The sequence below is a fragment of the Pseudorca crassidens genome, chromosome 6 (assembly GCF_039906515.1).
Source record: "Pseudorca crassidens isolate mPseCra1 chromosome 6, mPseCra1.hap1, whole genome shotgun sequence".
Classification (NCBI taxonomy): domain Eukaryota; kingdom Metazoa; phylum Chordata; class Mammalia; order Artiodactyla; family Delphinidae; genus Pseudorca; species Pseudorca crassidens.
Window position 1 is genome coordinate 54,322,539 of NC_090301.1, and position 24,856 is coordinate 54,347,394.

The 24,856-nt window shown below is 35.2% G+C and overlaps 1 protein-coding gene across 41 annotated transcripts in view; it reads left to right on the plus strand.

The window, feature by feature from the left end:
• TTN (titin) overlaps positions 1-24,856 on the plus strand; it is a 282,014-nt gene that overhangs the window by 103,743 nt on the left and 153,415 nt on the right. For all 41 annotated transcript variants that reach the window (XM_067741398.1, XM_067741403.1, XM_067741365.1 and 38 more), the window contains exons 95-125: positions 25-315; positions 3,220-3,507; positions 4,101-4,193; positions 4,314-4,599; positions 5,381-5,564; positions 5,772-5,861; positions 5,958-6,225; positions 6,334-6,594; positions 8,208-8,417; positions 8,625-8,702; positions 8,807-8,833; positions 9,246-9,305; positions 9,615-9,698; positions 11,568-11,642; positions 12,658-12,711; positions 13,576-13,980; positions 14,446-14,508; positions 14,868-14,939; positions 15,100-15,177; positions 15,758-15,847; positions 16,077-16,157; positions 17,519-17,605; positions 18,011-18,094; positions 20,772-20,855; positions 21,080-21,160; positions 21,307-21,387; positions 21,558-21,641; positions 21,885-21,986; positions 22,415-22,516; positions 24,293-24,373; positions 24,566-24,634. In XM_067741398.1, coding sequence (XP_067597499.1) covers positions 25-315; positions 3,220-3,507; positions 4,101-4,193; positions 4,314-4,599; positions 5,381-5,564; positions 5,772-5,861; positions 5,958-6,225; positions 6,334-6,594; positions 8,208-8,417; positions 8,625-8,702; positions 8,807-8,833; positions 9,246-9,305; positions 9,615-9,698; positions 11,568-11,642; positions 12,658-12,711; positions 13,576-13,980; positions 14,446-14,508; positions 14,868-14,939; positions 15,100-15,177; positions 15,758-15,847; positions 16,077-16,157; positions 17,519-17,605; positions 18,011-18,094; positions 20,772-20,855; positions 21,080-21,160; positions 21,307-21,387; positions 21,558-21,641; positions 21,885-21,986; positions 22,415-22,516; positions 24,293-24,373; positions 24,566-24,634 — 3,993 coding nt within the window. The remainder of the gene's footprint in view (positions 1-24; positions 316-3,219; positions 3,508-4,100; positions 4,194-4,313; positions 4,600-5,380; positions 5,565-5,771; positions 5,862-5,957; positions 6,226-6,333; positions 6,595-8,207; positions 8,418-8,624; positions 8,703-8,806; positions 8,834-9,245; positions 9,306-9,614; positions 9,699-11,567; positions 11,643-12,657; positions 12,712-13,575; positions 13,981-14,445; positions 14,509-14,867; positions 14,940-15,099; positions 15,178-15,757; positions 15,848-16,076; positions 16,158-17,518; positions 17,606-18,010; positions 18,095-20,771; positions 20,856-21,079; positions 21,161-21,306; positions 21,388-21,557; positions 21,642-21,884; positions 21,987-22,414; positions 22,517-24,292; positions 24,374-24,565; positions 24,635-24,856) is intronic.

Genomic DNA, 24,856 nt, shown 5'->3' on the forward strand with positions numbered 1-24,856 from the left:
ATATATCCTTGAACTTTCTTACAGAGCGGCTAATTCCACCAACTTTCACTAAAAAACTCTCGGAGACAGTAGAAGAAACAGAAAGGAACTCTTTCAAACTCGAGGGCCGTGTTGCTGGTTCCCAGCCTATTTCTGTCGCTTGGTACAAAAATAACGTAGAGATCCATCCAACGTCTAACTGTGAAATCACATTCAAGAATAACACACTTCTGCTGCAAGTCAAGAAGGCAAGCATGGACGACGCTGGTTTGTACACGTGCAAAGTGTGGAATGATGCAGGCTCTGCTCTGTGTACATCTTCAGTCGTCATCAAAGGTAAGTCACCTTCAGAGCCCCTGGCATGATGTGTTTTTCTTTACTGCCTTATTAGACAGCCATGTGTGTTTCTTCTGACATCTCGACCAAGTAAGTTATAACAGATGTGAATATATATTATTTAATTGGCTTGCCACAATTCCACATATGTTTACTAAAAAATATACATTAGTTGTAATTTAATTATGTGGCCCAGGAAAGTAGGTGTCATATAATAAATGGACTGTACCTTAGCTTGTAAATCACATCTCGAAATTCTCTCAGGTAGTTAGAAGTCTAAGTCTACTTTGAAATTCATACATAAGTGACATATAAATTTTTATGAGGCACATTTGTTTTGAAATTTTTAAAAATTTTCATCATTGAATATTGCATTACCTTTGCTTATTATGAGTTCTATCACATTCTGAAACATTCTCTTTTCTAAGGATATTTCTAAAGGATTATTGTCTGACATATATTGCCCAAAGCTTTTAGCCTATAAATGAATATTAACCTCATACAAAAGTGTAAAATTTGCTCAGAAAGAAAAAAAAATGGGTGGAAAGATGTTGCATATCATTATGAATACACAGTCATAGCTTGAGGCAAAGAAATAGACTGTATTGTTTAAGGAGATCTTCTCAATCTGATCCTCTAACCATAATGGCTTCATCCATATAACTTTTCTTTCTTTTTTTTTTCTTAACATCTTTATTGGAGTATAATTGCTTTACAATGGTGTGTTAGTTTCTGCTGTATAACAAAGTGAATCAGCTATACACATATATATATATCCTCATATCTCCTCCCTCTTGTGTCTCCCTCCCACCCTCCCTATCCCAACCCTCTAGGTGGTCACAAAGCACTGAGCTGACCTCCCTGTGCTATGTGGCTGCTTCCCACTAGCTACCTATTTTACATTTGGTAGTGTATATATGTCCATGCCACTCTCTCACTTCGTCCCAGCTTACCCTTCTCCCTCCCCGTGTCCTCAAGTCCATTCTCTATGTCTGCGTCTTTATTCCCGTCCTGCCCCTAGGTTTGTCAGAACTTTGTTTTTTTTTAGATTCCATATATATGTATTAGCATATGGTATTTGTTTTTCTCTTTCTGACTTACTTCACTCTGTATGACAGTCTCTAGGTCCATCCACCTCACTACAAATAACTCAATTTCGTTTCTTTTTATGGCTGAGTAATATTCCATTGTATATATGTGCCACATCTTCTTTATCCATTCATCTGTCGATGGACACTTAGGTTGCTTCCATGTCCTGGCTATAGTAAATAATGCTGCAATGAACATTTTGGTACATGACTCTTTTTGAATTATGGTTTTCTCAGGGTATATGCCCAGAAGTGGGATTGCTGGGTCGTATGGTAGTTTTATTTTTAGCTTTTTAAGGAACCTCCATACTGTTCTCCATAGTGGCTGTATCAATTTACATTCCCACCGACAGTACAAGAGGGTTCCCTTTTCTCCACACCCTCTCCAGCATTTATTGTTTGTAGATTTTTTGATGATGGCCATTCTGACTGGTGTGAGGTGATACCTCACTGTAGTTTTGATTTGCATTTCTCTAATGATTAGTGATGTTGAGCATCCTTTCATGTGTTTGTTGGCAATCTGTATATCTTCTTTGGAGAAATATCTATTTAGGTCTTCTGCCCATTTGTGGATTGGGTTGTTTGTGTTTTTGTTATTGAGCTGCATGAGCTGCTTGTAAATTTTGGAGATTAATCCTTTGTCAGTTGGTTCATTTACAAATATTTTCTCCCATTCTGAGGGTTGTCTTTTCATCTTGTTTATGTTTTCCTTTGCTGTGCAAAAGCTTTTAAGTTTCATTAGGTCCCATTTGTTTCATCCATATAATGAGACAGTTCATCAAAATCACTTTACAGTCTAACTTCCTTGAACAACTGGGAGTTAATTACAAACTCTGATGATCTAGCTGGCCATGTCAGGGTGCACAGACAGTAGGTTAATATCATCAATAGATTAATATTACTAATAAGCTAATGTCATTGAGTTAACTTTTTATAATTCTAATTTCATCACTCACTTAATAGTACTTAAATGCGTTTGATTTTTAAAACATTTAGTTAAATGAAGAATGAATGCTTAACCATTCATGATGGTTTTACATTGAGTAGATAAATACTTTCTATAGAATTCTGAGGCTTTTTATCCATAGAGTTTAAAAATGAATAGATATCAGAAGTTTTCATCTTTGCAATCATGAATATTGCTTATTTTCCTTATATGTAGGTCTCAGAACCATTCAATAAAATCATTACATAACACCAAGCTATACATGGCCTTCCCATGATGTTACTGATATCTTCTTCACGGGTTTTCATTTGAGCACTGAGCTTCAACGCCTCATTCCTTTGGGCAAAGGTTGGATTTTAAATGCTACTGTAGCTGCATATAATAGCTACAGATGATCATAAGAGAAAATCACATATTAACATGTGGGCTCATGGTTACTCAAATGTTGGCTTTCTTTCCCAGAGGGTAGCAAACATTGTATATCATGAGCAGAGTTCTCCAACAGGCCCTCCGTTTTTAGGGTTCAGTGAAAATACAGCTGCATGCAGGTTTGAGAGAATCAACGGTGTGCTATATGACATCGAAATTTATAGGAACGGCCAGTGCAGTGTTTGCAGTGCCTAATGTTTGCAAAACACAGATGCTTGGGTAACTCATGGGCAGCATGGCATCTGTTCTTTGCTTGTTTTTAAACCTTTTTCTATTTATAAAATCCAACACATGTAACTATTGCTTTCAGAGACAAAGGCACATGATTCAGTTCTATTATAGCAACCAGTGCTACCTGTTAGAGGCAAAACTTGTTTCTTTTCTGGAGTTTAATATTTTTTTGTTTTTATGTTCCTCATGAAAATCCCTTTCTAATTCTAGCACCTAAGAAGCCACCTGTGTTTGATCAGCACCCTACTCCAGTAACAGTTAGTGAAGGAGAATTCGTGCAGCTTAGCTGCCACGTCCAGGGATCAGAACCGATCAGGATCCAGTGGTTGAAGGCTGGCAGGGAAATAAAGCCCTCAGACAGATGCAGCTTCAGCTTTGCTAATGGGACTGCTGTGCTGGAACTCAAGGATGTGTCTAAAGCAGATGCGGGAGATTATGTGTGCAAAGCTTCAAACGTGGCTGGAAGTGACACTTGCAAATCAAAAGTGACCATTAAAGGTACAGACACCTCAAAACTATTATTTGGATTAAGTCAACTGCTTGTGTTTATTTGCTTATTTGCTTATTACAGTTTAAGTAAGAATGGAATTAGATTTTTAGAATTATCAGTTACTGCTCATTTGCAATTTATAGTCTCCTTATTATAATTGAAATATTAGGTGATTTAGTGGCAATAATTTCCACACAAATTTTCTGAAAGTACCCCAAGTTCACCATCACACTTCTTGACCTTTTTTTCACCATATCCAAAAGGATGTAACTAAGTGGAGTTCCAAAAATGATCCTGTAATAATGTGACATAAGGTAGCCTGATATCATATCCCTAAAGGAAATCTATATGATAAAACCAAGTTGAGAAATATAAAACTTGATGCGATTAATGTGATTGCAGTTCAATCTGCATGTAATAGCTACAACTAGTTATAAATGTCTATGAAACTGCTTTGTCTTCTATAGTCCACTCTCATATAGAGTGTGTAATATTTGTAACATTGCCATATTCTTAAAGCCTGTTTTTCAAAGGAAATTATTTATTACAATTTGAAGGTAATTGTGGTTTTTTTAAAAAACATATAAACGTGTTGTTTTAGACAAGCCAGCTGCCGTCCCAGCAGCTAAGAAAGCAGCAGTAGATGGAAAACTCTTCTTCATATCAGAACCTCAGAGTATGAGAGTTGTAGAAAGTAAGTACTTCATGAAAATTACATCTTCATCTGTCTTGTACATTTTACTGCTGATTTCATTTCAGAAAAACTGGTTTTGGAAAATTAAATTTTTATTGATTTGTTTTCATTGTTCCTTAGAAACCACTGCAATATTCATTGCGAAAGTTGGAGGTGATCCAGTTCCAAATGTTAAGTGGACAAAAGGGAAGTGGAGACAACTGAGCCAAGGAGGTCGAATTTTTATCCACCAGAAAGATGGTGAAGCAAAGCTGGAGATCAGAGGCACCACAAAAACCGATTCTGGATTATACCGATGTGTCGCATTTAACAAGCATGGTGAAATTGAAAGTAATGTTAATCTACAGGTGGATGAAAGGAAGCAACAAGAGAAAATTGAAGGAGATCTTAGAGCAATGCTGAAAAAGTAAGTTCAATAAAGTACCATGCACGGTAGTGTTCCATTCATGGACCATCCCCTCCAAGATTCAGATTGTGAAAGAACATTAGCATATAGACATTTTAACAGAAACAGATAAGCGAATACACAGTATTTGAGTGGAAGTTAGTGGTGCATTAACATCAATTTCTGAATAATCTTGAGAAAATTTTGAGAATGAGGCGAATTTTTATTAAAATTTTGAACAAAGCAAATGGCCTGTAGAGAAACCTGTGTGTCTAGGCATGAAATTTTTGTTTCTATGTGTAATTTCTCTTGCTCTGAATGGCTTTCTAGATCAACCATTTTAAACATTTTCCATAATTGCCAATAATTTCAAAACCAATTATGTTTGAACATCACTGTTAATCAATTAATCAACATTTAATTTCTACATATTTTCCTCATGATATATGTATTCTTTATTGATGCTTTCCATGGCTATTATTATTTTTCCTTATAATTCTTTCATTAGCCTCTTTTGTTGTAAAGCTTACAAAAATATTTTTGTTATCCTTTCTTAAACTCTTTGATCAAAATTCCATACTTTGTGACTATAGTCTGATCTTAATCCACTCCACCTCCAAACCCACAATTTTGTTTGTTTGTTTCACAGTTAACATGGTAAAATTAGTAGTTCTTAAATAAAGGACACAAAACTATTCCTTTGTGGAAAAAATTTTATTACATTTATAATCTTTGAATGATGATAGACAATTCAAAATAAGTAGAAGACAGGTGATTCACGTTTATTTCTTATTTCATTTAGGACTCCAGCCTTAAAGAAAGGAGCTGGGGAAGAAGAGGAAATTGATATCCTGGAACTTCTCAAAAATATTGATCCAAAAGAATATGAAAAATATGCCCGCATGTATGGAATCACTGACTTCCGGGGTCTTCTTCAAGCATTTGAAATGCTAAAGCAAAGTCAAGTAGAAGAGACACATAGATTGGTATGATCTTTTATATATAGTATCATCTTTAAAAATTCACACTTGAAACGTCTAACATACGCCTTTTGAGTTTCCAGAACCCTACAGTTGTATAAGATAGTTAATATAACCTAAGCAGCATCAAAAATGGAGGTTAAATATAATCATTCATCCTCTAATTCAAATTTTATTCCATATGTAATACTTATGCTTTTTTTTCCTCCCTAGGAAATTGAGGAAATAGAGAAGTCAGAGAAGGAAGAAAAGGAATTTGAGGAACTTGTATCATTTATTCAGCAAAGGCTGTCACAGACAGAGGTAAAATAAATTATGCTGATCACAAAATGAAGAAATTATTATTGGGAATTACAAGGGAAGGAGTGACTAATGCATTTTAATTCTTTATTCTCCTAGCCTGTCACTTTGATCAAGGACATTGAAAATCAGACAGTTTTGAAAGATAATGATGCTGTGTTTGAAATTGACATTAAGATTAATTATCCAGAAATCAAGCTTTCATGGTACAAAGGGACTGAAAAACTGGAACCCAGTGATAAATTTGAAATAAGCATTGATGGTGATCAACATACCCTCAGAGTCAAAAACTGTCAACTTAAAGATCAGGGCAATTATAGATTGGTGTGTGGTCCACACATCGCTAGTGCTAAACTAACTGTAATTGGTAAGGAAAAAGAGTTTTATTATTTAAAAAAAAACTTGTGAGATGAATTTACTACTGAGTACATCACATGTGATATCGTACAAAATGTATATTGTATCATACCCACAGAGCCTGCCTGGGAACGGCATCTTCAGGATGTTACTTTGAAAGAAGGCCAGACTTGTACCATGACTTGCCAGTTTTCTGTGCCAAATGTAAAATCCGAATGGTTCAGAAATGGCAGAATCCTTAAACCCCAAGGTAGATATAAAACAGAAGTGGAGCACAAAGTCCATAAGCTGATCATTGCAGATGTTCGAGCAGAGGACCAGGGTCAGTACACCTGCAAATACGAAGACCTTGAAACTTCAGCAGAGCTCAGAATTGAAGGTGGGTGAAAGACTGTGGCTGGAGTTATCACAGCATCGGTCAGTGGCAAATGTTGTGCAGGACCCCTGCAACCCTGCCATCACATGTATCTTAAAGCGCTTGTGTGGTCTCATTTCCCAACACACATACTCATAGCATTCACTCACGTCTCAAAATCCATTTGAAATCAAAACGGAAGTATTCACGTAAGTGCCGATTCTGCTGCATAGTTCTTTTTGACCTGAAGTAGATTTCAGTCTAAACCATGACTTGACTTTCTAACACTTATTTCTGTTAAATTTCATAATTATGCTAAATTCAGTAATTTTTTTACAATTCTGTTAAATGCCATAATTCTCACATCTATGATTTTGAATTCTAGAAATAAATCTTAGAAAGGACCAGATTTCATGCCTAGGTATCTTGAGGATCTTGGCTAGGAGCTGACATTTTGTTTACAGGAATCAACTTGACTCTATCTGTATGAAACTTTATAGATAAAATTAACAACATATGTGATGTGTGATTAGCAGCTATTTTTCAAAAATTATTGTTTCATAGGAAGATCATATTCCAACCTCCGAATCTCTGAAATGAAGTGGAATGCTAGGACTTAGGAGCAACAATATTTATTTCCTAAAGACCTACACCTTTAGACTGCATTCAGCAACATTTGGCTCTAATCATGGGCTCTACTTCCAGGCGTTGCCATTTATAGCTGTTGAAATAACTATGTGACTTATTTACATAAGCATTTCAACATCTCTGACTTGCTTTATAGTGGATATAAAGGCCTGGTTGTATTTTAAAGTTAAGCAATGTTAAATCTCTTTTCATTTAAAGGATCCAGTTGAAACCACTTATCATTTTTTAAATAATTGCCTCCTTTTATACGATCCTTCAAAGAAAAGCTCACCAGAGTACATATGACATCTAAGCTATTCATGATACTGCAGTACGTTGAATCCCAGCCTCCCAGATAAAATTTTGCAGAGGGACCTCCACGCCAGCCTATTCTCTTGCTACATACCCTGCCATTCCCAGTGGGTGGACTTCATGCCTGCCCACGGGTGCTTGCAAAGCAGGTTTCAGAACTCTTCAAAATGAATCCTTTGAAATTTAGAAGTGCAGATTTCCTACTGAGTTTGAAATTATTTTTACAGGGAAAGTTATACAAGCCAAAAAATAAACAATTCTAGATCCTGAATAGCAGAATTATTTTACAGAGGAAAGAAAGAATTTCAAAGGGGAATGAGAAGTATACAGTAAAAATTTAAGTTTATGTTCCCTTTATTTTGAAGCCCCCATTTCACTAACATTTTTAAAGTTTAAATATTACTTTTGGGTTATAAGCACGCTTGACTATTGCCTTCATGTAAATATTGTAAGGACTTTCAGGGATTTCTTTAAACTTTCCCACATTGATCCTGTAGGAATACACTTAAGTGTTGGGATAATTTTTTGTTACTGATGCGAAGAAGTGCACTTTCTTCTTGTTTTATCTTTTCAGCCTTTTTCTGCTATTTTCCAATCGGATAAAAAGATAAGAGACTTTAAACATCTGTGGGGAAAGCACAGTGAAAGAAATTCCTCCCCAAACAATCTAAATTTGAACTCTTTTTGTACTTAAACAGCTGAACCAATTCAGTTTACGAAGCGCATACAGAACATTGTGGTGAGTGAGCATCAGTCTGCCACCTTCGAGTGCGAAGTGTCCTTCGATGACGCCATTGTAACGTGGTACAAAGGACCAACAGAACTGACCGAGAGCCAGAAATACAACTTCAGGAATGACGGTCGCTGCCATTATATGACCATCCACAACGTGACCCCAGATGACGAAGGTAACTTAATTGACAGGGTCCCTGTGACTATATAATTTCAACTTTGCCTGTTTTATTTATTTCTACTCTAGTTTACGCTTATACTCTGTAGTTCTATCTAGATTACTTTTTTTAGGAAAGAGAAATATAAATAAATACTATATTTAAATAAAGAAGCATTATTTACAAACATATCAGAAAGCAAACATTTCACGATTTTTTCCTTAGGTGTCTATTCAGTAATTGCTCGACTGGAGCCCAGAGGTGAAGCAAGAAGTACAGCAGAGCTGTACTTAACAACCAAAGGTCAGAAAACACCACATTCAAATCACAGTGCAATCTTGGAAACAAAGTAGCCTGCCAAGACAATTCTAAATTTTAAAAAATATCATTTTTTTTTTCTTTTGCAGAAATCAAACTTGAGATGAAGCCTCCTGGTAAGTTAAAAAAAAAAAATCAATCCTTACAATACATTCAGTGTAATTTTGTAAATGATAGAAGCCAAACTAACATGTCTAAAAATATTATTTCTTTTTTTCAGTAAAATATTATTCAGTAAAATTATTTTCAGTAAAATAATACCAATGTTAGGCTTTGTGAGTTTGGGAAATTAGAGATAATGAGGTCACATTCAGCTGATATCTAGGATCAAGTTTGGCCGTAGAACAAATTTTCACAGGGAATAAATTTGCATGTGTGTCTGCCTACAAAAGAATCTTAATATCTTTGTTTCTATATGTTAAATTCTGCTGTTGGAAATGCCTGACAATCAAACACATCTTAGTTGTCTAATAAATATCTGTGTTTTCAGTCTCTCGGTGCTTATCATTGTTAAATGTCCCTTTTCAGATATTCCTGACTCCAGAGTTCCAATTCCAACCATGCCTATCAGAGCAGTACCTCCAGAAGGTAAGATCCAGCACCATGACCCCTGGGCTTGAAGCTGCAGTATCCTACCACTAGGAAGTTACCAATGCCAAACCATAGCATACAGCAAGAACAAATTCTTTCTCATCATATTCTTCACTGTGTAATTAAAAATCAAAGCAAAAGAGTAGTTACAATTTTAAATAGATGCTAATTTTGTTTGTTCTGATTGTTGAATTTCTGCTATAACACCTTTGAAGTACTGAAAGAAATGCATGAGACTTTTCATCATATTTCACACAAAATAAGAAACCAAACTATGTTACTTATGATGACATTTATTTTCTTCAGAAATTCCTCATACAGTGGTTCCTCCCATCCCCCTGTTGCTACCATCACCTGAAGAAAAGAAACCACCAGCAAAACGTATTGAAGGTATTATATGTTATCTACCTAAATGTCAAAATATAGAACTATTACAGACCTGGAAAATGTTGTTTAATGCAACATGTTGGCCCTCTAGTGGTCAGCAGTTTGAATTGCCTTTCAAAATGTAAATTATATGCTCTTAAGTATTAACTAAATATGTAAGACGTGTGCCTTAAAGTCTGAAAATCATCAGAAAAAAAAACAAATATGATGCTTAATATTAAAATATTTTATTTTAAAGGAATCACTTAAGCATTAATGGCAAACTGATTTCACATTTCATATTTTCCTAACTACTACATAAAGCAATAAAATAATACAGTCAAATTCTAGTGAAGTTTATAGAAATAAAAAATACTAGTGTATAGTCAGATTTAAAATTATAGATTGTGTTTTTTCCCAGTTACACTGTTAACTACGCTAAAATTCACTATTTTGTTATAAAAATATGATTTAGAATATCTTTGATTTTTTTTTTTTAAGCTAAGGAAAGAGCTCTCCAATAAACTCATGAGTGCGCCAGGAAATTGTCCTTCTCAGATATTTCAGTAGATAAACTGTACCATTTGTGCCCCCAAACTGCTCAACTAATCAGTCAACAGACTGCCTGGGACTTTCTAGAGTTCTGGGGAGTTCAGAATTGCTGTCAGAATTCTCCCAGCATCATCAGGAAAAAATTCTGCATGTCAAAGTCACATTTTTCCAAAGCCAAGCCACCATTACTGTAGTAGTTTCCATGGTTTGACATGCTAGTTCCCTAATATCTACTACAATTGGTGTCAAAAGCTTGAGCTAGTTTTCAGCCAGCCTCAGGGGAAATTCAGTTAAAAAAAAAAACAAAAAGCACTTCCAGTTTTATGACTACTACAATCTCAATAACAAAGAAAAGCATTTTTATAATTTATATGAACATAATTAACTATATTTCACCTACTTATGATAGCAAAAATGAATAAGAATCAAAAATCATAAAATAGATTTCCACTTATATTTGTTGTCAGAAATAATAATTTATCTTAATGAATGATTTATGATTTGAGTGTTAGTGTCAACATGACTTAAGTTTGAGTGCCCAGTGGGAAACTTGAGAAATTAAATCATATTTTAAAAATTCAAAAGTGTTATTTATTCATGAATACTAGGAGCCATAATCAAGTTACGATCAGGGGCCAGGATCAAGGTATAATGTCAGAAATGACAAAAGAAAACTTCCACAATATAGCATAGGTGGGACTTTAATTTTACTAATTCACTTGTTAATTCTTTTTCCTGAAAACTATAAAGTGTTCTTACCTAAGTGAAATGAAGATGAAAAGCTGTACCTCTGCTATTTATGATATCACTTGGGTCTACTCTAGATGTTTGAAAACTTTAAGCAGGCATAAAATCAGTGAAGATGTAAGATCACCCTTCATATTCTATCTCCCTCCAAAAAAATGGTTCTGCTTTGTAGTCCAAGATCTTTCTGAAACAGATATCTTGCAATAATGTGCAGAATCTCTTGTTACCATCAAAACATATTAAAAAAAAATATTTCAGGACTTACCTTGTGGTGCAGTGGTTAAGAATCTGCCTGCCAATGCAGGGGACACAGGTTCAATCCCTGGTCCTGGAAGATCCCACATACTGCGGAGCAATTATGCCCGTGCGCTACAACTACTGAGCCCGCGGGCCTAGAGCCCGTGCTCCTCAATAAGAGAAGCCACTGCAAGGAGAAGCCCGAGCACCACAACTAGAGAAAGCCTTTGCACAGCAATGAAGACCCAATGCAGCCAAAAATAAATAAATTAAATTAATTAAAAATTTTTTTCAATAAACCTCCCAGTTTCATGAAAATATTTTAGTAAAATTTACATCTGACATCTCATTTTTTAGTGACCAAAAAAGCTGTGAAGAAAGATGCTAAAAAAGTTGTCGCAAAGCCCAAAGAAGAGGCACCACCACCTAAAGGTATTATAATTAATCAAAATTCAGTCTTACTGCTTTTCTCTTGGTTAAAAAATTTAAATCCCAAATAGTGGAAGATAGAGGAAGGTTAAGAGTGTGAATTCACAAAATGGTACCTCTTCCTTTACTCACACTCACCCTCTTCTTTGATTCAGTCCTCACTTTCTCTCTCAACTTTCTTTCTTTTCCCCTTTTTTTCCTCCTCTATCCTCCTGTGCCTATGTCTACCCATGGCACCCAATGGCAACACCAGAGAGTTCTCATTATCTCTGGATAGTGATTTAAAGAAGGTACTGCCCTCTGGTCCAACAGCTGGTCTTGATCAAGTCACACCAACAGAAGTCAGACCAACAGAAGGTCACTAATTTTAAGTGGCCACTCCAGCCCAACTCAGCACCCTTCCTGGTTCACCTGAGCTAAATGTCAATACTCGCAGGGAAAAATAAAACACTTTTTGCAGGGGGATCAATTTAGTTACTTTAAATTTTTATTATATCCTGGAAAATTTTTAGGAAAAAGATGGGATAACTAAATTTAAGCAAATAGTTTTATCCATCTGGCTAAGATTAAAGTACAGCAACCTCCTAAAAAAAGGAGAATCCAGGAGCATAGGGCACGATTCACTGCGACTTTTTTTTTGTGGTCATTTGTGAGATGTTATAGAATAAGAAGAATCTCAAAAAAGCATGGCTATTTCCCAAACTTTATTGTTAATCACTGAAAAAATTAAACATGCATTATTTTTAGCATCAGACATACCAAATATTCTCTTTATGTTTCATGTTAATTTAAATTGTTTTAAATCAACATAAAGTAGAATAAAATATCAGCCTTCCTGCATTTTCGTTAACATGGCATTGCGTAGCATTTTTGGTGAGCTAAATTTGGATCTTATAAAAGCATTTTATATATGGGTAGTAGTCACAGATCATACAAATGGCTAACAAGGGTATACAGGATTAGTAAGCATTAAAAAACTTATAGTCTAAAGATAAACATGTATTTTATGTTTTCAAAGTTCCAGAGGTTGCCAAGAAGCCTCCACCTCCTACTGCCTTAATTCCAGCAGAAGGTAAATGAAATATTTTATTCTATTTATTTCTGAGATTTGCATCTCTGCGTTGTATTCTTATTTTATGTATTAGGCTTCCAACTTATTATAAAGTTGTAGAGTCTCCTCTGCTACAGTAAAATTAGCAGTGGAAATGATGGCTACTTCATACTGGTCGAATTCCAGGAAAGAAAAACCCAGGCAAATGTTTATGCAGCCTCAGTGCAGTGGACTCAGGGAAGGAAATGGTGAGGGCTAGAAAGAGAGGGGATCCCTTATTGTTTCAACTGTAGCTAACACAAATGTTAAGGATCATATGAATAATGTTAGCCTTAATATTTTTAAAGTTGTCATATGAAAGCAACTAATTGATTTGGTTACATGACTTTAAATATTGTCTTTATCAAATTGACTAAAAAGTTATATTCGATAGTCAAAAATATAACTTTAAAATTAGTACTGTTTTTGAAAGAATAGTTTGGAATTTAAGTAACTACAGAAATATTAGAAATAAATTCTACAAAATGATCAAATATTAAGATATTCCATGGGGAAAAAAAAACTAAGGGTTTTACAAACTGGAGCTCCCATGAAACGATGGAAGATGTGTTCATTTGATAATATTTACTGAATGCCATTTTGTTCACACCAGAAAAATCCTCAGGTTAAGAGTAGAGTGTCTCTTGACCCTGCTGACTGTGTTCCATAATCAACAAAAATTTAAACAGAACCAACACAAAGAAAACATAAATGATCAATATAAGGCTGAGATCTCAGATACTGATATTGCTTGACTACATAGACTTTCATTTCGTGAAGTAATTGTATGGATATAATTAACATGCTAATATTATCTTTTTAAATTAATTAATTTATTTATTTTAGCTCCTGAAGTGATTGATGTATCCTCCAAGGCTGAAGAAGTGAAAATAATGACCATAACCAGAAAGAAAGAGGTTCAGAAAGAAAAAGAAGCTGTGTATGAGAAAAAGCAAGCAGTCTACGAGGAGAAGAAAGTTTACATAGAATCTTTGGAAGAACCTTACGACGAACTAGAGGTAGAACCATACACGGAGCCATATGAAGAGCCTTACTATGAGGAACCGGATGAAGAGTATGAAGAGACCCAGGTAGAAGCTAAAAGGGAAGTTCATGAGGAATGGGAAGAAGATTTTGAAGAAGGGCAAGAATACTATGAAAGGGAAGAAGGTTATGAGGAAGGGGAGGAAGAGTGGGAGGAGACTTACCAAGAAAGAGAAGTCATCCAAGTTCAAAAGGAGGCTTATGAAGGTATGTATTAATTGAGTGACTTTTTTCTCTTTTCCTCATTTTTTGCTCAGTTCTTTATATTTTCAAGGTTTTTAACCTGATGTGCAATGGATATGAAATAGATGAAATGACGATTTCCATTTTTTAAAGTTAGAAATCTTTAGAATCTTTAAAAGCATCATTGTCTTCAGAGTTACTTTCATGCTTTGATATTGTAAGTTGAATCATTTAATCGTATTACTAAGACTGAATTCCAAGTGCTCTTTTCTAATGCAGAGGTTCAAGTTTTAGTTTCACTGCCTCACTGCATCTCTGCTTGATCCTGCTTCTAAATCCAGCATGAGTAATCCTGTTAGCAATAAAGATCCCAAATACAATAATTTACACAGTTGTATATGATTCTTAACTTATATCATTTGCCAATTGATACAGTCTATTAGAACTTAACCTATTCAAGCATCCCTTATTACTGTGTTTTTGTTAAAGAATCACATGAGAGGAAAATTCCAGCAAAAGTACCGGAAAAGAAAGAAGTACCACCTCCTAAAGGTATGCAATTGGAATTATTTAAATAGATCACATCATCGATGTCATTATCATGGCTTGCTGGGCAAAAATGTATGAATCACCAGTTCAATCCAATAGGCACAACTTCTTCTGGAAGCTTCATTGTATCAGTGATTTTTTTTCTAAGAATATCTACCTACTTCATTTAATTCAAACGTAAAATGATGATAAAAAGATTGTTGTGGTAAATATAAAAAATAACCAAAATACTTGAAGTACAGAGGCTTGTACTTAAAGTTCACTGCAACAAACTTGTCTCTCTTTAAAAATTGAGAGAAAAAGAGACAGACTATTTTAATAGAAATTCTAAAAGTACTGCAATTTTTTTAAAATGCTTGCAGTTGTAAAGAAGCCCATAGTTGAAAAAATTGAAAAGACTTCTCGAAGAATGGAAGAAGTTCAAGTCACCAAAGGTATTATCATTTAAAACATTTCTCGTACCATGTACACAAGTAATTGTTTACTGATATATAGTCACATGTTATTTATATAGTCATCTAAACTAAGATATTTTAAAATTTTGTGCAAAGCAGTATTCTTCACAATACAAATATATTTGTACATATTTTTAAGTACCCGAAGTTTCAAAGAAGATTGTTCCACAAAAACCTTCTCGGACTCCAGTGCAGGAAGAAGTTATTGAAGTGAAAGGTATACATCTTTGTCTTTCAGCTACAAGTTTTAAACATTTTTATTTATGTGTATGAATATGTATACATATATTACTGAACAACTCACAAATCTGAAATCACCAAAATAAAGACATATTATATATATTATATACATTTTATGCTGCACATTTATATAATTTAAGTAAATAATAACATTATCTTTGTTTTTAGTATCACTTTAAAATTACATAATTTTTTTTAATTAAAGAAGGATTTGTGTTTAATCAGTAGTCTTCTAACTTTATTGTGCCATGCATTCCATTTCATATAATATCCCTCATCCCCTCATTTATATGAATAAACCCTAATGGATTTGGGAAAGCACCACATCACGTGTGAAGAAGTTGTGTCTATTTGATTCCCATTTAATAATGTTTGATAAAGGCTGCCTGGATTGTTTGTCCCTATAGATCAAAACATGATTTGTTTTCTTGTCAATACTGAATTTGTTCTCAAGCTATCATATTAACCCACTAATTCTGTGTCTAAACAAGCCATGTATTTGATCTGATGTCTTGAACTGGAAAAAGAAATACTAATGTGAAATACTCTCTTTAAAGTACCTGCTGTACATACAAAGAAGATGGTTATTTCAGAAGAAAAGATGTTCTTTGCTTCTCACACAGAGGAGGAAGAAGTGTCAGTCACAGGTATAAGGCAAATTTGAATACGGGGCTCAAATGGAAGGGCTTCAGATGGATTTTTATCCCTCTTCTTATCTAATTCATGATTATGTAGATATCTCTGTCTCCTTGTGAATATTTGTCATCTTCTTCATTTCACATTTGTCTGTTTTAATTTGTATTTCAATATGCTTTGTAAATTGCAATACCACCCGTAGTATGGCATGCCAGGAACTAAAATGTACATTTTTTAAAGTCCCTGAGGTACAAAAGAAAACTGTTACCGAAGAGAAAATTCACGTTGCTGTTTCCAAAAAGATTGAGCCTCCACCTAAAGGTATTAGTGATTTATTCTAAGTTTAAAATCTTTCAAAAGTTCCAAAGTAAATATCTGAATATGTTAATATTAAATAATAAATTTAGTCGCAGTCCACAGACCTTTAGCCACTATGTGCAAATGACATCATAGGGAGAGGAGAAGACCATGAGGAGGGTATTGGAGAGAGGAATGACAATTCCTGGAGGCTCTGTTCCCTGCTTCATGGAGCTTACAATCTAGTGGCCACCTGTTTAGAAAAAGAAATAGTGTCCTGGGGGCTTCCCTGGTGGTGCAGTGGTTAAGCATCCGCCTGCCAGTGCAGGGGATCACGGGTTCAAGCCCTGGTCCGGGAAGATCCCACATGCCACGGAGCAACTAAGCCCGTGCGCCACAACTACTGAGCCTGCGCTCTAGAGCCCGCGAGCCACAGCTACTGAAGCCCATGCACCTAGAGCCCGTGCTCTGCTACAGGAGAAGCCACCACAATGAGAAGCCCACGCACCGCAACGAAGAGTAGCCCCCGCTCGCCGCAACTAGAGAAAGCCTGTGCGCAGCAACGAAGACCCAACACAGCCAATAATTAATTAATTAATTAATTAATTAAATCTATTAAGAAAAGAAATACAGTGTCCTGGAGCCAGCTCATACCCACTCACCAGAGCTGATGGTTAAATTTTCAGGAATTTTGCTACCCAGCATTTAACGCCTCCATGATTAAAAGTTAAATTATATAAAATTAAATAAGTTATATTTAAAACTATGGTAATAAATGCTCAAAACTCATTACTATTTTCCTATTATCTATGTTTCTGAGGTTACGTTGATTGCCTCTGTGTTGTGGAAATACTGGATAATTATGTGCTACTTCTCATCCCTTCCCTACTCCGAGACAATGACATCATCGTTGGTAGCCAGGATGCATGTATTTGCACCACCACAGAGGCTGGAACTTGGAAACTGGCAGTGGCTACAAATTAGGGCTCCCCTCCCTCCACCGACCCTCTCCTACACCCAGTCAAATTGTTAAACATTTAGGATACAAAAATTATTTAAGATAATTGAATGCAGTTGTTCTAATGCTGTGGCTTTATAAAAGTGAAGTTTCTAAAACTGGTGTCTGAGGAACAGGCACTGGCACCTCTGAGGAAGGGGTGCTCCTACCTGTTCCTAGGAAAGTGGAGGTTCCTTCAGTTAAAAATGAGTAACAGTCACATTTTCTAATTAGCCACTAGTTCATTGCCCTTAATCCTTGATTAACATGTAATTTTCTTGCATTCAATTGGTATAAAACCAGAATGTCTACTCTTTAAGTCTTGCAACAACATATGCCTTGTCAAAATGAACAATTTCTCAAAATCGACCCTTTTTTTTTTTTAAAGTCCCTGAGCCACCCAAGAAACCAGTCTCAGAGGAAGTAGTCCCTGTTCCCCACCTTCCTAAAAAGGTGGAGCCCCTACCAGCCAAAGGTAGAATCATATTTTTGAAAAAAATTTCTTAATGTCTGTCTTCTTGTACCTTTTTCTATTGACTCTGTGTGTTAATGAGATAGTATCTGTAAGCTACATTTGTAATGTATTTTAATTCTGTGTATGTTGATTTCATTAACTTGTGGTAATATGTTACACAAATGTCAGGAATACTTTAGACTCCAGACCATGCTGATTGGGTCTTTGTCCACTTCATGTAATGTATGTAATGTCTGTATGGTATTGATGTATTTAGCATGTATTTTCATCACAAGTTACATGCTTGATATTAAATTACTTCCTAAATTCTTTCACTCTTACTGAGGATTTATGATTTAATGTAATCTTAAATGTCTCACAAGGAGGCTAGAGTTCTCAATTGTTTCAACAATGGTGTCTTTAAAGTTCCTGAAGTTCCCAAGAAACCTGTGCCAGAGGAGAAAAAGCCAGTTCCTGTGCCTAAGGAGGAACCTGCCACTCCCCCCAAAGGTATACCAGAACTGATCACAGGCTGACCCTTTGCCCCAAATGCCAGTGCTTTGTTTTATACAGTCTTTGTACTTACTCTGCTGTCTACTTTGTGTCTTTTACATGCCCCTTGTGTTTTTCATTTATTTGTCAGCTTCCAGGGCCACACTCCACATACATTATTTGTGATACTGAACATTAAAAGAAGTTACTTTTCAAAAGTAACTATATCAAACTGCTGTCTTAAATTTTTAATATCTTCCCTCTCCTAGAGAAAGAAGAAATATTTGTGAAACTCATTTTCTACAGGGCATGTTTCTAGGAAAAACTCTTTCAGCCCTCAACTATGTGACTTTTTCTTAATAAAAAAAAAAAAAACTTTCATGAGTTATGACAAGATACAAAGACTAACAGGAGGGTGTTTGGCAGAACTGAATGTTAATGAGGTAAAGATGTACACAGTGCTTCTGGGAACTGCCACTCTTCTGAAAAGTCAATAATGCCTACCCTTAGTTGGAAACATCAACTTTTGGCATTTACTTTCACCATGTTTCTTGAGATATTAACTGAACGTTGACGTTTGCCCTAAATGTTGCAATTATCTAATTAGTGAGTCAAGGGACCTTTCATATAGGGATGTTTGGATTCAAATGTGCTAATTCTTGCTTTAATTTTTGGATTTGGTTGGTTTTGGTGGTTTTAGTGATAAAAGACACTACTTTATAGAGGCAATGAAGTAACAAACTGCACACATCTGGTCAGTTATAGAGATATCCAGCTTAGGAGAAAGCAGGCTCATACGTTTTAAGAAGTGTTCTCTTTTGCCTGATTTCTCAGTGTTTCCATTTTCTTCCTTAATCAAATCTGCTTCTCTCTTTCTCAAACTCTTGGCTGTTTCAGAATTCTGGGTCTTTTTCTTTTATTCTTTTTTTTTAATTGAAGTACAGTTGTTGCACAATATTATAGTGCAACAGTTGTTGCACAATATTATAGTGCAATAGTGCAACTTACAGGTGTACAATATAGTGATTCACAATTCTTAAAGGTTATACTCCATTTATAGTTATTATAGAATATTGACTGTATTCTGTTGTACAATATATCCTTGTAGCTTATTTTATACCTAATAGTTTGTACCTCTTAATCCCCTACTTCTCCTCCCCACTTACCTCTCCCCACTGGTAACCACTAACTTGTTCTCTATATCTGTGAGTATGCTTCTTTTTTGTTATGTTCACTAGTTTGTTGTATTTTTTAGATTGTACATGTAAGTGATATTATACAGTACTTGTCGCTCTCTGACTTATTTCATTTAGCATAATACCCTCCAAGTCCATCCATGTATTTGCAAATGGCAGCACTTCATTCTTCTTTATGGCTGAGTAGTATTCCATTGTAAATATATACCACAACTTCTTTATCCATTCGTCTGTTGATGGGCACTTAGGTTGCTTCTATATCTTGTCAATTGTAAATAATGCTGCTATAAACACTGGGGTGCACGTATCTTTTCAAATTAGAGTTTTTATTTCTTTAGGGTCTTTTTTTTAACCAAATGATTTTTAAGAATGATTTCTGATTATCTAATCATTAAAATATAATGATTGTATGAAAATAAAATATGATTATAATGAAAAGCTTATATTACTAAAACCAGTACTAATGCCAAAGCCTCTTGGTCACTCCTGGAGGAGACTCAGAGGCATGTCTCATTTATACATGAAAATAAATACACTTAGTAACATGTATGTATAAACACCCCATGTATACATAACATAATATATACATGTATCAATGTGTATCTGTATGATTACATCAAGATATTACAAATGCAAATGTAGAGGTGCAGATGTTCAAAAAAATTGCCAATATCTTATTTAAAATGAAAAAATTACCACCGATAATGCATGCTGTTAGAACTACATCAGCCACTCAAAAATTCAACACTTAGAATAGGTAAATTAAACCCATTGTAAACCTTCTTTGGGTCATAGACCCTATTGAAAACTATGGAGCCTCTTAGAGAAAAGCACATATATACATACCCACAAAATTTTGCACACAGAACTCCCCAAAGTCACTGACACACAGATGTCATACTGAGAGGGCTACCCTAGCAAAAGAGTGTTTCCTGAGTTTTATAGACACTACAGGTGCACCAAAAGAAAAAAAATTCAGAAGAGAAATAGAAAAATAATAATAATGCTATAGATGCAACCATTCTAATGACATCTTAGTCTAAGATAGTCTTAGATAAAGTATACCCATTGTTGTTATGGATTCCACTTCTCAATACAAAGAGTAAAGGAATTTTTCTATATACTATATCCACACTCTATGTTGTTTATATAATTACTGACTAATTTGGTATTTTTATTGGAGTATAATTGCTTTACAATGTTGAACTAATTTGTTTTTATCAAAAGCATACCAATATATAAAGAAAGAATGAATTCTGTGCACATCCTTCTGTGTATATAACTCATTTTTAATCGCCTAAATGCCTCTGTAACATTACTTGGGACATTTACCACATGTGACCTTTAGAAAACTATAGTTTAATTTTGTGCATTATTTTGCCGATGCATAGAAAGCCTATAACATTAGTAAACTACGTAAAGATTTGTTTGTGTGTGCCTATATCCATTCATAAAAGTGACATATGGCTGAACTAACATTCTATTTTAAAAACTTTAAGTCCCAGAGGTGCTCGGGAAACCTGTCCCTGAAGAAAAGATTCCTGTTCCTGTTGCAAAGAAAAAGGAAGCTCCACCAGCTAAAGGTACAATGACTTGCTTAGTAAGGAAACCCTGTTTTTATGTCTTGAGTATAAAACATTTCTGTGTTTAATTATCTAATTTAGTTTGTTTCATTCAAAATGAATGTCTTATGGTGTAAGAATTCAACAAAAGTGTCTGTCCACCTGCCTACTTTCTTACAAAATAACTGTCCATTAGCTACTTTGGAAAATATAAAGTTAACTCTAAAAATTAATGTCTTTTCAAGTTCCTGAAGTACAGAAGAGGGTTGTTGCAGAAGAAAAAATAATTACCATCACTGAAAGGGAGGAATCTCCACCACCAGCAGGTAACCTCATCCCATCTCCACAAAATAACCTTGTCTTCCCTTCAAGCTTCTTTAATTGCATATCTTCTTTAATGGGCCTGCAAGTTCTATGTTGCTCATTTACTTTGCCTTCCTGAGAATTTTAAAATCAAATACTATCCTTTAAGTGCCAGAAGTACCAAAGAAGAAAGTTCCCGAAGAAAAAAGACCTGTTCCTTGGAAAGAGGAAGAAGTTCCACCACCAAAAGGTATTGTCTCTCCATCTTTCCAAGAACCGTCTTTATAAGATTATGTTCCTAGGCAAACAATGACTTTGTTAGTCTTGTGATATATGTGCATCGTGAGTGTGTATCTGTGTTTTGTGATGGTCTTCAATGAGATAACACTGAAGTTCTAAAAGTGCACAATGTTTTTAAAGTACCAGCTCTGCCTAAGAAACCTGTCCCTGAGGAGAAAGTTCCCGTGCCAGTTCTTGCTGCTAAGAAAGCCCCTCCTCCCCGAGGTAGGATTGTCTCAAGCCTCTGACAAAAATCTTTTAGCGGGTGGATTCTTTTTCCTATCTGGTGTCTTCTTGTACTGACCCTTTGTCTCTCTTGGATAGAATTTTTGTGTGTATATACTCGTGATAAGTTATGTAATTTGCTAGTGAAAGTGGTGTACTGTGCAAATCTTCCCCAAACTTTAGGGAGAGAAAATTGTTAAGATTCTTGATTTTTTAAGCTTCAACTTTAATCCTTTCTTAAAGCTGAAGTGTCTAAGAGAACTGTCGTAGAAGAAAAAAGATTTGTTGGTGAAGAAAAACCATCCGTTGCAGTTTCTCAAAGAGTGGAGGTCGTGCGGCACGAAGGTATATAATCGGAAGTGAGGGGAGAAATGAGTTTGCATGTGTTTCCTCCAGGTCTTTTCTTCTTACCACATAGTTTACTTTAGAAGTTGTTCTTATCAGTGTCTGTTGTAGCCTCTGAGACTGAATGTTTTGTGTCTACATTGGTCCTGAATCATTCTAAGAGGGTGAGTGGGATGCTGAACATGTGGTAATTGTGAAAGTGGCCTCATTTGGGCATAATCTGAATATTCTTCTCAGTCTTGCGCTGTACTGTCCCCTCACCTGAACTCAGCTCTCTCCTTCTTGCAATGAAGAAGCAGTGTGAAACCACCCCCTACGCAGATAGAAGAACATTACCCATCTATAGGGAACACATCGTTATAATCAGTACTTCAATGGGCTATTCAGGCTGAATTTAAAGTAAATCTTATCTTTTAAAATACCTGCAGAGGAGGAATGGAGTTATTCAGAAGAAGAGGAAAGAGTATGTGTTTCAGTTTATAGAGAAGAGGAAAGAGAGGAGGAAGAAGTGGAGGTTACAGATTATGAAGGTAAATAATGCAGATAAGCTAGTGGTGACCTGGCGTCTTGATAAGCTGTTTTCCTTCACAGATTATTTATCAGATTAATGAAAGTGACACAAATTCAGTGAACGTCTACTGGTCTTATCTGATGTATCTTTTGATCGAAACACAAGACTCAGGAGCATTAATTAAACATCCAAAGTATTTCTTGTCCATTCCCTCTAACTTGACTCTGTAGGAAACAAGCCTTCATATTTATAGGTAACTAATGGTGCAAGTATCTCCATACACATTTATCCTTTCAGTAGATGGGACTTGGTTTCAGTATGGTGGACTGCCATAATCTTCACCTTGGTAGTCTAATTTCTAAAACATGGGTAACAAATAGCAGTGTTGATAGCACAACTCACTAATGTGTCCTGACTCACAGATTTTAAATGAATAAGAAATTATATACATTATTACATTCCAGAAGTCAAGGCCAGGTTTGAGAGTGAAGCACTGAACACGGAGGGCTTTCCAACGTTCCATGTATGGAGAAAACAATCGTGTAATAGCTTTCATTAGATCAATTTGTTATTCAGATGTTCACATACCTATAAAGCTAGTTCTCTATAGCTTAGGATTGAACAACGAGCTTTATTTCAATGTTGGGATACCCTTTTAATGAATTAAGACACCCCTGGGTTTACTGCTAAAGTTCAGCGTTCTGGCTAAAGCTATATATCTGGAAGAACTTTACTAAGAAAGTTTTAATGTAGCTCTGCTTTAAATATTAATCCATAAGTTTCTCAGTAAATTAACTGTCTTCCCAATGAAAAGATGAATAGAATTGTACAGGCAGATGCCCTTGAGTGTATCTCTGGCTAATAAAAGGGGCCCCACCTCTTCTCCACTTGGAAGAAAAGTCCATGTGAAATTCACATGTGCAGTCTTAATGGAATGGCTTAGAACAGACCAAGACTTGACTTCCTAGAGGAAGCTCACCAGTTCTGTTGTGCTTCCTGGGAAAGGCCAAGATGGGCATAAGCCAGGAATCTGATGGATTCAAAGAGGGTCCTATCCCTTCTAGAAATGTTTGGGAAACCATAACATGTACACAAGGAAAGTTCTCATTGCATGAATATAATTTCAGTTTTTTATACATTATAAATTTCTTTTAGTACTATAGACTCTGATTAAAAGGAAAGACATTTTATGATATTCTTATGTTTCCATTAAGCCCAAAGATTTAGGGGAAAGATGGGTAGCCTGTTAAGTTTACTCCTAGTGTTTGTAACTAGATCTTTCTATTCTATAATTAATCTTATACACAGACTCAAAAATCATAGGAAGGCTCTTTCCTCGTCCACCATAGCTACTCTCGCAAAACTTGGGGAAAAAGTCTTGTTTCCAAGTCCTCAGTAGGTTTTTCATATGTAATACAGGTCTTTCCTTTCTTTCTTATGAACCTACTTATGATTCCTCAAGTACATTTTTGAAACTTGTCTTCAAATTCCTGTGTTCTTGTTAACCTAGCCGCTAGGATTGTTTTTACGTCTTGCACTTGTCCTGTTCTTCCTGTGAATACAAGCATTGTTATCTTTATGTTATACTTACTGAAACTTATTTTCTATGCTCTTTATTAAGGCATATGCCTTGATTAAAATCTTCTTCTTTGGGTATTTTAAATGAGAACAATCAGGGAGTTGGAAAGTGTTAAACTTTTACTATTTTACTTACTTTTTGACATAATAAAGTACAGCTAAAATTAAACATGAAAAACACTACAACCTATCTTCTTTGAAATTGATATCTTTAAAGTGATGGAAGAGCCTGAGGAATATGTTGTAGAAGAAGAGCTGCACTTTATTTCTGAGAAAGTGGACGCTGAACCAGCCGAAGGTAGACCAACTCTTAGATTAATTCTAGCCCCATATGTGTTTGGCTTGTCCCATTCTTAATGTCCTCTTGTAGTTAATTTTTTGTCTGTATTGCAAATGTTGATAAATATCATGTGTAATAAAAATATTCCTTAAATGTTTATTAAAAAGAAATCTGGACATTTCCACAAATGTATTTTATAATCTTTTCAAGTGCCTAAGAAGAAAATTGTACCCAAACCGAAAACTCCTGCTAAAATAGAGGAGCCTCCAGCAGCTAAAGGTACAATTCTCTCTCGAAGAAGTGGGATACCATTTGTCTTAATAGCTATAATAATGCCTTTAGTTTGAATAACTGCCTCAGTTTTGTCAGCATATACGTGTAAACATTTTTACTGACTATAGACATTAATGTTTGTGTAAATGTGTGATCTTCTCATAAAGTGAGTTCTTTGCCCCAAAATTACACTTCTCCTGTAATGCAAACTAATATTCTTAAACCTAA